The sequence below is a fragment of the Homalodisca vitripennis genome, chromosome 1 (assembly GCF_021130785.1).
Source record: "Homalodisca vitripennis isolate AUS2020 chromosome 1, UT_GWSS_2.1, whole genome shotgun sequence".
Classification (NCBI taxonomy): domain Eukaryota; kingdom Metazoa; phylum Arthropoda; class Insecta; order Hemiptera; family Cicadellidae; genus Homalodisca; species Homalodisca vitripennis.
The window spans coordinates 94,099,447-94,114,577 of NC_060207.1; the positions used below are offsets into that span (position 1 = coordinate 94,099,447).

Genomic DNA, 15,131 nt, shown 5'->3' on the forward strand with positions numbered 1-15,131 from the left:
AAATGCTGAGTAACTTTGATCCAACATATCATGTGTGTAAGGGCTTGATTCTAGGGCTGGGTCGAATCTGATACTTATTATCTTGATACCTCAATATATTTATCCATATAATAATATGGATTCTTGATATCATGGCTCTTTGTACTCAATTCTGATACCAATGTTTTCAGTATTTTATTATGAAATAATGAATTAAATCAATAGAAATGATAAATCAATACTGACTACTAAAACATGTTATTGTTGTAGTTTGTGTATGAAAAACTTAAATAGATAAAGTATTACCAAAGTTAAAAAATGTACTCGTATATTAATTCACAGCTATTGTTTTCAATATTATGTCCATGCATCACTGCACGTCTGCTGTGTCTAAATGCAGTCATCTGTTAGTCAGTGGTAAATAATCAGACATTCACTAATTTTTGTTTATCTCATAATTTGTGTAGCTGTAGAGTATAAGTTCACAGCTACTATAAGAATATATGGATATTTTTATCTTCAGGCGTATTGTCATGGCTAAGAGTAGTTTTAAACTGTTTGGCTCGCAGTGCCAGATTTGCATTAACGGTAAGAAAACAACTCCATTTATTATATTATATTCTTAGTTACGTATAATACATGGATCAGTATCAAATTCATAATTGAATCGGTGATTTCACAAAGGGCATGAGTCACATTTTTTATGAAATTGAGTTTATATTGGTTTCTTACTGCTGGAGGGTCAATACATTGTTTAGTTGTCAAACGGCAATAAGTCACATACTCAGTGTTGCTATGGTAGACTTATATTTTATACGTGTGGTTCACAAACGGCATGAGTCAGTGACTCGTGCCGTTTCAGCACTCAACTACTGCCAAGTGCCAACTAGATCAGCTGATCATTGCCGCCCTTTTAGCCACTCTGCTTCCTAGGTTATTGAAGTGTAGTAAGTTGATGTGTTTTGTTTGTGGGTTTGTCGGTGTTATTATCAGTACAATTATAGTGTTTTAATAGAACATCAAGTTGCATATGTGACTCAATAAGCTAATTTCTTTTTTATGTAACGTTTACGACTTTGAAACTACGTATTTACTAGTTTTCTGAGTGAGGTTTTAGAAGGTTTCATAACCTCAAAGATGAATTCTAATGGTAACAATATTTTAAATAATGATTTGGAAACTCAAAATAGAAGAAAGAAAGGTGTTAGGAATGACAATTTGTACTACCATAATGTGAGGAAGAAAGCAAGAATAGAAGGTAAGAGTTATACTAATTCTAAAGGTAGGCTTGTACCTGACCGCATGACTGGCGAAAACTGCAGCTGTAAAAAAAGAAATGTTTTTGACCACTTTACTGAAAATGACAAAATGGATATTTTACGGTTGTTTTCTTGTTATAAAACTAAGAACGAACAAGATATATATTTGCAAGGACTTCTAACTTTACAGAATGTGAAACACAGAAGACCACGACAAGATGAGCCAAAGAGATAGATCTTATAATTTTCAATATCATGTCAAGGTAGGGTCCAAAAAGCATGAAGTTTGTAAAAGGCATATATAAGTTTACATGGAATAACGGAAAAAACGTGTTAGAAGAATTTGTGATTTGTTAAAACTGGAGACATCCCTAGTGATAAACGGGGCCATAAATTACCCGGAAATGTTATTTCCGTCAGATGTTTGTGAGAAAATAAAATCTCACATAGAGTCTTTCCCGAAGAAAGAGACTCATTATTCAGGCAAATTATGCTTTTACTTAGATGCCCGTCTTACTGTAAAGGCCATGCATGAACTCTTTGTCAAAAAATACCCAGACCTATCAGTGAAATATGAATTTTATAATAAGTATTTCAAAGAAAATTTTACTTTAAGATATCGGTAGGCCACAAATCGATACATGCTGTAAATGTGAAGAATTGGGTGCCAAGTTGAAAAGCCCTCATCTATTAGATAATGTTAAAAGAGCAGTGGCAGGTGAAACTAATAGTTCACAAAAGGCGAAGCAAAAAGTTTTACAAGAAATTGGAAGAAATTACTGAATTGTCAAAAAACAGGAATGACATTTTAGCTATTGCGTTTGACTTCATGCAAGTTATATACCTTCCCAAAATTCCAGTTCAAGAATATTTTTTACATGAGACAACTTGGCCTCAATACGTTTTGTATCCACAATCTAGCCAACAACAAAGCTACATTACACCAGTATCATGAAGGTATGCCAAAAAAAGTCCAGACGAAGTTTGCTCTTTCTTGAAAGATTTCATTGACAAATTTTCCGGATTCTGTCAAGGAGTTGTACGTTTTCAGTGATGGTTGTTCCGGACAAAATAAGAATAATACAATAGTTAGAATGTTTTTTTAAGTTTAGTAATGACCCAACGTTTTTTCAAAAATTATTCATTTCTTTCCTCTTCGGGGTCATTCTTTTTTACCCTGTGACCGGGATTTTGGAGTTTTGAAAAGAAAATTGAACAAATATGACCGGTTGTACGTTCCCAGTGAGATTTCTGGACTTATTACCGAAATCGCTTCAAGGTTTTACTCTTAAAAATGTAAGAACTGAAAATATTCTCAACTTTAGTAGTTGGTGGCCAGAACTTTTTAAGAAAACATGTATTTCTGATGAGACACTTGGTAGGGCAGTACAGAAGGAACAAAAAGTATCCTTTCATACATCACCTTACATGATGTTTACCTACTCAAATGAACATCCAGGTGCAGTAAAAACGTGTCCATTCATAGACAATAATGTTGTAGAACAAACTTTTGTTCTAGCAAAAAGGACCGATACTCAACAAACATACCCGGACCCGCACCAAAGTACAATGGGGAAAATACCCATCCCTTCTGAAAAAATGGAAGATATTAAGAAGACCATCAGTTACATACCTCATGAATATCTTGATTTCTATAATGACATAACAACTTGGCCAACCGAAGAACGTAGATCCAGGCTTGACCAAGAAGAAAGTGTTGGAGATGAATGAGGCTAGATGTTTTACTTGTAAGCCTACTACTGAAGCCATTTTAATTTTGTCATTATCTAACCGAATACTGGACTTTAAAATGTTTAGTATATAATATTTGGTAATAAATTTTGTTGTCATAATACAACAAGAGTTTCAGTTTTATCCCTCTTTAATAGCTAATTTCCATGACTAATTTCACAAAGGGCATGAGTCGTGTTTTTTTTAATTTGTTTACGGGTTGTATATAATATAATTATGTTTTTAAATTACATAAACTATACCATAATCATATATATTATCAGCCAAAAAAATACCAATTGTTTTAAATCACATACATTTAAGATAATCGTTTTTTTTTGTTTCCTGAAAAATTAGAAAATGTTGACTTATGCCCTTTGTAAAATCACCGATTCAATTGAGAATCAAGACAAATTTGGTATCAGAGTCGGAATTAAATTTTTTTATCGGTCTGTCACTATTTGATTCAATTTAAAAATATACAAAGGAGTAAAATGTTATTTTTAACAAGAAGGTACATGTGCAGGATATTATAGGTTTATTTAATTTAGTAGTATATTTTTAGTGTTACATATATTTTTTAAGTTCTATCTGCTATTGCCATGCACGATTTTATAAGTTGTTATACCTTGCATCACTTGCCATCTCAAACACTGATAAAAAGTGGAACATTTTTACATATGTATCACCAATTGTCAATTCAGATTTTCAAGTATATACTCAATATTTGGATGTCATCCTCACATATTTGTATTCATATTTTACCGTTCCTATGTTTAAGCAGGGAACAATAATACAGTTTCACATGCATTGCATTAAGAGTAAACAAGAACTGTGTTGCAGTGACGGTGCCGCCCTGGCCCAAGAGTATAACATGGTTCAACAAGGGTGGGTTGGTGGAGGGGGGAGAGGGGAGCCGTTATCACTTGACTGCAGATGGCCTGGGCTCCTACAGCGTGGAAGTGGACCAAATAGAGGCAGTTGATGATGGGGACTGGAAGTGTGTGGCCACCAGTGACAATGGCGTTAAGGGTATCTCTTCCTGCACCGTCACAGTATCTTGTGAGTAGACTTTATGGTGATCAGTTAGATCTTAAATACCACATTATAAAGTGATGCAACTAAACGACCTTGTGGTTTTAGGCATTGTATTGTATAGCTCATATTTGCATGGAGATTACAGTAAGGTATGGCTCAGTATAAGACAAGTGTGTATCATATGATTACATTTTGAACTATAAATGATGTAGTTAGGTTAAAAAGATGCACTTCCGGCTCAGTCGGAGAAAGGTAGATTTCAAATGAATGTCAAACTGAAGATGCATTATTAGTTTAAATGTATAATTTGCATAACACTGATAGTGTGTTACATATTAACTCTAAATGTTGGCAAGTTAATATCATTGTTACACTTTCACACATTACAAACTCCATAATATAAAAATCTAACAAAAAAATGTGAATATATATGAAAATAAGTAAATAAGTAAATAAATAAATATATATTTATATACAATTTTTTATATGAAAATCTAATGGTATCTGTGTGTGTGTTTTACTTAAATAATCACTTAAATACTAATGGACCGATTGTATTGAAATTTACATAAAGATTCTTAGGATTCCTTGTTACAATATAGGTATATTTTGCTATTTTGAAAATATATATATATGTACTCATTCTCAGGTTATGGTACTTTTGGATTCTGGTGGTCATTATCAGAGAAAATGCAAAACACTTCCTGGAAATTCCGTAATGAGGGATTGAAATTGGCAAATTTCGATGAAATTTATGTAAAATGTTAGATCAAGCTCTCATCAGTGTTTTATTGTTATAGTTTGATTTGTTACTTTTTCATTTTATCATAGAAATTGTATATCATGATGATACATTTTGGACAAGTATGAATATTAAGGACGTATTTCAACATCCATAATTGTAGCTATTTAATCATAATCTTCAAGATCTACATTTTCTTCTTTTCATAATCTTCAGCATCTTCTCTAAATTATAATTAGTTTCAAATCCATCCATGTGTTAATCCATCTATTCCAGCAGTTCCCAACCCGGGATATGTGATGGTTGGGGGTACGCCAAAAATAATGTGTAATGGCAGACATTATGATCCTAACATAGGCCTTCATGGAAGCCTTGATTATGAATCTGTATCCGTGTCAATGCCTGTTAGTAGCTGTCAGTCGAACTTTGCTTGTGCAAAATTTATACTGTGTTATAGCATATGTTGTTGGTCTGTGCATGCTTCAAAACTGATGCAACTACTCCTGGTCGGTCATTGTATGTATTTGGTGTGCTCTTAATCTACTGAACTCAGCAGTAAATGTTAGTGTTGTCATTTTCTATGAGTGTTTGTTTGAGTGATATGTACAATAATTATATAAATATAGCGCATTAATTATAGATAATTGGTTGAAAACTGAATCAGGACAAAACACCATCCAATAACCATAGGCGTACCTAGGCCGACCTAATGGGGGGGGGGGGTGGTGGGTAACCACTACTAATATTCCGTATCTCCCAATGGAGTACGGGAGTACCTTCCCGAATATGTTAAATGCTTCTAATAAATGTTCAAAGGGGTAAAAAGGTAGGAAACTGCTGATCTATTAAAAAATGTACTGAGTTTTTATATGATGTATTAGTGCTTAGCTATATTTCCTAAATAACTACATGACACTTTCAATGGGTTTGCAGATCCAAAGAACTACAAAAAGCCCAAGTTCCTGGAGAGTCTCAAGGCTATCCTGACTGAGGAGGGTTTGGTGTCCTTTGAATGTAAAGTTGTTGGCTACCCAACACCCCAGCTCAGGTGGTTCAAGGATGGGCAGGAGCTGAAGCCTGGGGATGTCTATCAGCTCACTGGCACTAATTCTCTTGGTCAGTATCATAGTACTTACTCAATGGATCACAATTTTACAACTAAATTTCTGTATAAGTGTATTAGTAGGTAACAATTCCCTTCATATTACAGTATACTAACTGCCTAGTTAAGTTTCTGAATAATGACTTGTTAGTTTAGTATCTGATCAAGTTGTCTCTTGGTATAATAGTGAAAATTTCATGTGTAACACTACAATGTTAATCCACTGTATAATAACAGTTGTCAGTATCATAATACTATGTCATTGTATAGGAATAGTAGTATTAAATTCTCGTGTCAGTACCATAGTAACAATTCCCTTTGTGATGTTACTATGTTAATCCACTGTAAAATAAAATTGGTGAAAGTCATACTACTAATTTACTGCAATCTGTTTCATAACCTCCTCCCCCCTTGTGTCATTATTATATCACTAACTCAGTAGTTCAGTAGTAACTAATTTACTGTGCCATTTATTCAATACTCACTGGTGGATGAGGAACATAGCTTTGTCTAGTTGTGTTAGTATCAAAGCAATATCATCCTATTAGTTATAATTCTCTGTATGAGTATTGCTCTCGTAATAACAATACTAACTTTCGAGAATAACTCCTTGTTTGTGTATCATAGTAACAAATGTAACAGCAGTGAAATACTAAACATGTAGTTCTTTTTCTATGGGGCGGCCTGTTATGTTTAGTATTTTAGTATCATTCACAGGCTCAATATTTCAGTTCAATGCTGTCAGTACTGGATTATTGGTACCAATTACCTTGATCATTATTATAACTACTACCAATGTCTTATGGAACAGATGGAGGTGAAGTTAGTTAGGTAGAAAAATATAACCAATGAACACAGAAGTACACTAAAAAAAAGTTTATAAAAGAAACTTTGTAGCCCAATTCAATAATTTAACCTATATTGAAACCTTCATAATGAATATTATATGTAGATCGATTATCTCTTGTTCCAGTAATTTAAAACTTAACATGTGATACTGTGTGTATAGGCTCGTACTGCTGTATAGCCAAGAACTGTATGGGAGAGACAAGTAGCACAGCTGAATTGACAGTGGAAGATATCCAGAGTCAGCTGAATGAGGAGGAGAGATTGCAGCTATTCAGCACCAACCAGCCACCTCGCTTCCTGCAAGGTCTTAAAAGTATAGAAGCTAAGATAACTGATCCTCTCCGGTTCACTGTACAGGGTAAGTGATCGCTACTCAGCTTCAATAGGTACTTAGAGTTAAAAGAAATGCTTAAAAATGGAAGTGGATTATACACAACATTAACAATCAAAGAATATGTGTCTGCACCTCTTCTGTTTACTTTGTTTAGCAATAAAGTACGTGTGGATCCCAGTATTAATCAGAAAAGTAAGTAGAGGAAAGTAATATTAGAGAAAAGCCTTTAAATGTATCCCACTTCATGATCCTTGTACAGGAGTATTTTAGAACACTCAACACTTGAAGTCCTCTTCTGAGAGCATGTTATCACCCCTATTTCAACTGCTTTAAACTACTCAAAAACGGGTATGTGACAAACGTTCATTAACATACACTTATTTCAATGGAGAATGAGCCTCTGAAGTGGACTTACACATTTTACTAAGTATTTCATGTTAGTCCATTGCTCTTTCAAAATGTTTTGCATCTTTCTGTTGGGCAGCTGATGCAAGATCTGATATAAACAAAAACCAAGCACCAACTGGAGAGAGACGATGTCATCTGACCGTGGTGTTGACCTTGATGCCTTAGTCAGTTCTGGCTCAAAATTAGTTTCATTATTTTTCAATTAGACCTGATATAAATAACTGAATATAAATTTTTTTAAAGCACATAAGACATGTTATAAAAACTAGACTCAGTTTAATTTTATTACAAGATTGCACTTATAGTAATACTTAATAATATATTATTATAAATTTGCTAATTAAAAAGTTTATAAGTTAAATTATTAAGTTATGTTTTTATAGTAGTAAACATTTCAAACTTTTCTTACAATTTGTGATTTTTTAGAGTGAAAATATTGTATTATTGTTGGTAGTGAGTGTCTCACCTCAGCCAACAGTTGCCTGGTACAGAGATGATGAGGAAGTGCAAGAGTCTGAGAAGTACAAGAAGGAGCAGGAGACAAAAGGAATCTGCCATCTTGTCATAAAGAGGCTTGAGTTGGTAGATCAGGTCAGTTTTATCTCTACACTAGTAATCTACTGATACATGTGAATTACTTTTACTAGTTCATTTAGCTTTAGCAATATACAATAAATAGGGTCTATATTCAATTTACAAAAAGTAAATCAAATATAAACAGTAATTTTTCTATTGTTCTTAGAATGCAGGTCCTAACTACATAATGCTGTGTGGAGTAGATGTTTGGTTTATGATGAGTGGGGGAACCATTTTGGTTATTGTTCAGTTCGGCATAACCTGTCAAGAAGTCCTTTTGTCTGTTGTGTAACGGATTATCATAAAGTTTTTAACCAGTGAAGGCAGAGAACCATTTTAAATTTTAACTCGTTTGTGGGCACAGCTTGGGAACAGTACACTGTCTCAGAATCGTGTGTTTATAGAGTGAACGAGAACGGGTTGAAAGTGAAAGTCATGATTGACGTCCAAGGATAAGCCTCACAGATGATAAAATTCGAGCCATTCGAGAGCTTATTATACATGATCGCCAGTTAACCGTGGAAGAAATTTCATCAGAAAGGCGTATCAACTATTGAAGTGTTCAATCCATAATCACTGATGAGCGAGGTTTCAGAAAAATTAGTGCTCGATGGGTTCCGAGGTTGAATTCTCATCCATGACAATGACAGGCTTTGAATGCAATGCCAGACACTGTGGCTTTGAAACACTTGAAAACCATGGCTGGAAAACCATTGAGCACCCTTCTTATAGCCCTGACTTGTCCCCTGTGACTATTTTTTTTCGCCTATGAAAGAATCACTGGGAAGAAAACAATTTGAGCAATGAATAAGTTGAGGGGCATGTGTGTAATTGGCTTAAACTTGCCCTAAAATTTTTTATGACCAGGGAATCCTGAAACGTGGCAAAAGTGTGTAGATCATGCAGGAGATTATATTGAAAAATGCTAAAAGAATAGCAGGAGAGTATAATGAAAAATGTTACAAGAATAATGTGTATAAGGTTCTCAAACAAAGGTAACAAAATAAATTACCGTTTATTACTGATTTGCCCCTTTAAGTGAGGATTTTGGGTCAATGCAATTTGTTATCATATATCTAATTTTTATTTCATCATCACACTTGTGAATTTATTTTGAAAGCAGCAAAAACACATCTGAAAGATTTTATGGTTAGCAGTATTTCTGTACAGTAACTGTCTAAATGTCTATATGATAGGCATGTTTAAGGGAAAATAGGATCAACATTGTAAATGAAGATATTGCTTTAAATTTCACCAGGTATCTGAATTATAACCAAAGTGCATTTTCAGACAGGCCTTTAAATTTTGCATTTACAAACTTAGAATATATGTGTCTTTTTATTATTTTACTACAAAATAATGTGTTCAATTTTATGCATCTAACAACAAATAGTATTAACACTTTATCTTCCAAGTGGTGCAGTAACCAATAATGTGTGTCACTTCAACCTGCAATTATTATTATGTTTATTGGTTGTCATTTTCAAAAGGTTTTACAAGAAAGGTACAATCTTTCATGTTGCACAATACCAAGTGCCAGATATGTGTGTGTAGCAATCCAGATTTTTTAATAGGGTATCCGTTTATGATATAGAACCAGGCATAAAACTCTGTACTTTCTAAAGACAAAGACTGATGAAATTTGTGATCGTAGCAAGGTTATGAAAAGCAGACAAAAGGCAAATGTTCGACTGACTTTACCAGGTATAAAACCAAGAGAACTAGTAAGCATACTTAGCTCGAGTTGACTGATAAGGGAGCACATACACAGTATTAATTACAAGGTATAAAATTGCCTATTTACCCTGGCATAAAGCCAATATTACACATTCAAGCAAACACAGCAAGCTGGAGTTGGTTTGTAAAGCAAACAGGAGTGTTGTTGTGTAGTTTAGTTTTTTTAACGATTTGTATCCAGTTCTAGGGTAGTCTTGTTTTTTGTATTTACAACAGTGGAAGTTTAGTCATTTTTAAAGAGAACAAATTTTGGTATAACATAATATAAATTACTAAATTTTAATGCTTCATTCTGATTTTTTTTACAGTAGTTTAGAAAATAAACTTAAGTTCACAAGTGCATTTAGTTGTGTGCATTTTGCAAGAGTAGATGATACGCAATACTTTGCTGCAAGTGACTTCCTATAATCTCATGTTAAGTTGTAATTGTGATCCATGAAGGCTGAGTGGAGATGTGTTGCCACTAATGACTACGGTCAGAGTGTCACTTCATGCTTCCTCAAGTTGGCCGTGCCACGACACTACAAGAAACCTCGCTTTCTGGAGAACCTCAGGGCGGTTCTGTCCGAAGAGGGTGCTGTCAATCTTGAGTGTAAGGTGAGAACTTTGAAATAGACTTTAAAAGTATAGAACTATTGATGTGTTAGTTCTATAAAGGTTAGACATTGATCGTAAATTTGCTACTGTAATCTTCAATTTAGATTTTTAAATATTGATGGGTCGATTCCAATATTTGATAGCTTGATTGATGCTCAGTAGTATAGATTCTGATACCATTTATTCAAAGTATTTTCTTATAAAATCAACAGAAATGCTTAATATATGCTTGGAAAGTCTCAATTACCAAGCTGAATCCCCAACACACTAATTCTCCAAATTTTATTCTGAATCTCAGATCAGTCAGATTATTATTTAATTTATAATTTTTTAATTAAGAAAGTTTTTAAGTTTTCAATACCATTCTGGTTAACTTTAAAAATTTACCAATTTTTATTTGCGAGTTTTATTACAGATGTGTTTCTTGAGTGTTTAGTTATAGGCAAACCGCTTTCAAAAAGACACTGGGTGATTTTAGTTCACGCAGGGTGGGGTAAATACCCCTCCACCGTTGTGACGCTCTCTCAGTATCCCCACCACTGATCGGCACTCGCCCATTTGCTCTATCCCCTGACCTGGCCACTGCCACTTAGCGGTTAACCTCACACCAAAACGCAAGTTCCCTGGATACATCTATGGCTACATTGGTCTGCTCAATTAATATTTATGCTTGTATAGGCTTACACACAAAAATACAATATACTTATAGAATAGGTAGGTAGCTGCAGTGTAAAAAAATGGCAATACAATCCACACAGCTGATAAAATAGACAATAAGCTGCTTGTCCCACATCCAACCACTGGAGGGGGGCTCCTCTTGCATGTGGCTGCTCAGATAGTTTTGCTTGTTCGCAAGGTTCTTTGCGGGTGGTTTATCTACAGCTTTCATACATTCTTCAACTCAGCTGAAAAATTATACATTCACATCACATTGTGGCTTACCAATGCAGTAGGGAGGGAGCGAGTGATAACACAAATCTCTTCATCTACTAGTCGGAACTCGTATAATCAATTGTATAACTGTTGAAATCAAATTAACCCAAAGACAACTTTATATCCACACATAGTTCAATGTTTCTCATTTGTGTTTTAAATATCCAGAAATTTATTTTTGTCAGAATTAAACATAAACTGAAGCTTAAAGTTTTATATTTCTGTTTCTGACTGATTAATGCAAAGAATTGAGCAATTCCAAAATCAATAGCTAGCATATACCCATCCTCAGAAAAAATACAGTTTATGAATAAGCAAAACAATTAGAAAATATGTGCAAGAACAACATAAGGGCCAGTTATAATTTTTCTTAACCAAAATAGCCAACCTGATTTTGTCTTTGAAGTTGCATGATTGAGATCAGAAGTACATTACAACCAGTAGGTAAAGAGTGCAGGTATAATGGACAGCATAAAGGGCCAGTTTGCCAATCCAAATTGTTTATTCTGATGAGTGGAAGGTTTACCCAGAAAGCCAGCAAATAAAGTTAAATCATTTTATTAATTTCACTAAACACTTGAAGGATAGTAAACTGATACAATGGCATATTGAAGAACCCAACAAAACCTAACGAAAGAGTTACCTTACAGATGGAGGCAGTCAGACCACCAGTTGAACAGATAGACAGACAGACCTTTAGACCCAAACATCAATAGAGTTTCTGCTTAGACAAACAAAAACCTATGTAGTAAATTTCAAGTCTCTTAAGACCTTATTAAGAGTTATTGTACAGACGAATTGACAGATGGACAGGCAAATGGATGGACTGTCATTAGATTTATTGACCCCAGAATCAATATGGTTCTTCTTGGGACTAACCTATATACCAAACTTCAAGTCGCTAGGACTTTTCTATAAAGAGTTATTATATAGATGTACAGACAACACAATTCTAATACTAAGCAGTTATGTTCTATGTGTATATTTCATAATTAAATTCCAAATACAATTAATGTAATGATTCTCACTTTTATAATATACTTTTATAAAACAATCTTCAGAAGTATTACTTATTGTATTTGTTTGACAGACACATATTGCTAGCTAGCAACAGGAAGAAATGTCCAGTTAATATAAGAAAAAAAAATAAGAAAAGATGCTGGTACTCATGACAGTGCTCATTCTAATATTACTCAACTGTGGGATAGGTTGATAGAATATATAACTCTGCTCAGAACCTACAACTCTGGTGTTAATTTCATCAAAATTCATTTGTCTGCAACATAAAATTCAAAGAATAACTCTTCTAAAACTCCTTAACCGTAAGCTAAGGCTGCGGATCTCTAACCGAGAGGTGACAGATTTAATTCTCAGGAAGGTCAATAAAAATTTGCAAATGGATTTCAACCAATGTACCTTAAACATTTTACTATAATCAATTAAAATGAAATTGGAAAAGGTATAACCCCCTAAAAGATGTAAGGGCCTTTTTTTAAATAGCTACTTTATTGTAAAATTACCTGACACTTTATTCTACAGTTTAACTCTAATAATTTATCTCTTATGGCTTGAAGAAGTAGGTCAACACCAATTTTGTAGTTGAGCCATAAAGAAAAATAGTACTATATGCTGTATAAGAATGTATATGAAGTATTTCCCCTCTGAATATATATGAACTACCTATTTATAAACTATCTACAAACAACAAAGCCAATTGTGCACCTTATGAAACAATGAGAATGCCAGTTTACCTGGATTACACTACATTTTATATTTTTTAATTTAGGTGTCTATGATGTCGAAACAATGTAAATGGTTCATTTGAGCTTATTCATCGTTTACTTTTTTTCGGTCTCTTCAGATGAACATGACTTCAGATTCCAGGAGTCAAGTCTGTAACATCATCAGATTCTGGATGCTGCAGTAAGAGGAAGGACAAACATAGCTAAACTCTATATTCATAATATTACTATCTGTTTAAAAATAGTTAAGAGCCACAAGAAAATATCATTAGAATAAAATTTTCTTTTATAGTGCAATAATTTAAGAATTAGTGGAGAACATTTTCTTTAGATGCCCATCCCATTTCCAAGTTACAATAAAGAAATTATTGATGTTTTCCTTTATATTATAAACTGGTTTCTACATTATATTCAATAAGAAATTGAATTGCTTTTCATATTGTTGGATCAATAATTTATCATATTAAACAAGAAATTTTCATTTTAGACATCTACAGTCCTAGTTTTTTTAGCTTGCTAAAAAACTAGGACTAGTATAACTTGATTATCCTTTTTGCATTGCTAGTTGATTATCCTTTTTACATTAATCTTTTACCATAAGATGCATAGACAGAGTATAACTTTGACCGATGCAGGTGATTGGTGTGCCACAACCCACCCTGAAGTGGTACAAGGATGGACGTGAGCTGAAGCCTGGAGATATCCACCGTATCATCTCCGGCCAGGACGGCACCTGCTGCCTTGGCACCTATACTTGTGAGGCCTCTAACTGTATGGGCAGTGTTTCAAGTTCTGCTTCTCTTCTTGGCTTTGAAGGTAAAAATTGAATAATTTTATAACATCTTTACACATTTAATGCAGCACAGCTTCAAAATTTCAGTAACAGAGTTAAGTTAATGTTTTGATGGAAATAGTTGGAAAAGGGTCATGACATAATACCATGGTGGATTGTTGTCCTCTGCAGATCGTGGCCAGGTGAAACCACCAGAGCCTCTGCGTCCACTGCCTCCTCCTGCAGCCCATCTGGTCCGCCAGACCTCGCTGTCCACAATACAGGAAGAGCGAACCTCCCAGATGCATGACACTACACTGGACGAACGAGCCGAAGTATCCTTCTCCTTCGATGGCAAGGAAGTCTCTGTGTCACTATACGAGACACCAGATCTCACTGAGGAAGAGGCTCTGCAAGTAGTTGAGATGTACGCAGAGGAACTGTCTGAGCACATTTCAGGTAATTGTCACACTCATACTGAAAATTGTTTCTTTCATGCAATACTGGACATTGGTTGTAAGAAAATATCATTTTGTAATAGTTTTAGATCAGAAAGTGTTATAATTATACAGTCCTGAGACTAGTACATTAGCAGGACCTAGATATTTATAAATATTTAAAATATCAATTTTTTAATCTTTATTAAAATTTCTTCCATTGCAAAAAATAGAAAAATTAAGCTTTACAAGTTTTAATTGACATACAGATATTAAACATATTCAAAAGATTTAATTTTGAAAATGTTTCAAAGGCAGGTGAAAGCAAATTTCTGGTTACTTACACAGAGTTTTGACTTGCTCAAAACTGTACATCATTAAATTTTGCACAACGTAATTTAAAATTACTTGAATTGGATAAATTTGTATGTATTAAAAAAGTGTATCATGCATTTCCTGAAAAAACAAAAAAATAGAGTGTAATCATTAAGATAACTTTGTAGAAATTTATAACAAATAATCATAACTGCCACATAATAATTCATTTTAGTTTTAGTAAACACTATACTTAACACAAACCATATTATCATTTAATTGAAAATACTCGTATGTAAACAGTTTTAAATTGCATAAGTATTGTATAGCACCGACATAAGGTGTCGGTTATGTATTCTGTACCCGATTTACTTAATGTTTAAAAAAAAGATTTAACTTATTACAGCTTTATTAAAATGTAAATTTAAAAAAGGAATGGTATTGCTTTTTGACTAGAAACACATTTGGTAAGTGTGGTGGTAGTTTTATTTGTTTGTAAGTCACCATAGTGTGTATCTTAAACAATATTTACACATTTTTGTACACATTGATTTCAGGTCTTCAAGAAGTGAAAAGTCTA

At 33.7% G+C, this 15,131-nt stretch overlaps 1 protein-coding gene across 1 annotated transcript in view; it reads left to right on the top strand.

Moving 5' to 3' along the window:
* The window catches only part of LOC124370871, a 152,152-nt gene that overhangs the window by 74,642 nt on the left and 62,379 nt on the right, over window positions 1-15,131 (top strand). The window contains 7 exon segments of the mRNA XM_046829199.1: window positions 3,813-4,031; window positions 5,683-5,865; window positions 6,861-7,058; window positions 7,897-8,033; window positions 10,197-10,352; window positions 13,663-13,843; window positions 13,992-14,258. Of these exon segments, the coding sequence (XP_046685155.1) occupies window positions 3,813-4,031; window positions 5,683-5,865; window positions 6,861-7,058; window positions 7,897-8,033; window positions 10,197-10,352; window positions 13,663-13,843; window positions 13,992-14,258 (1,341 nt within the window).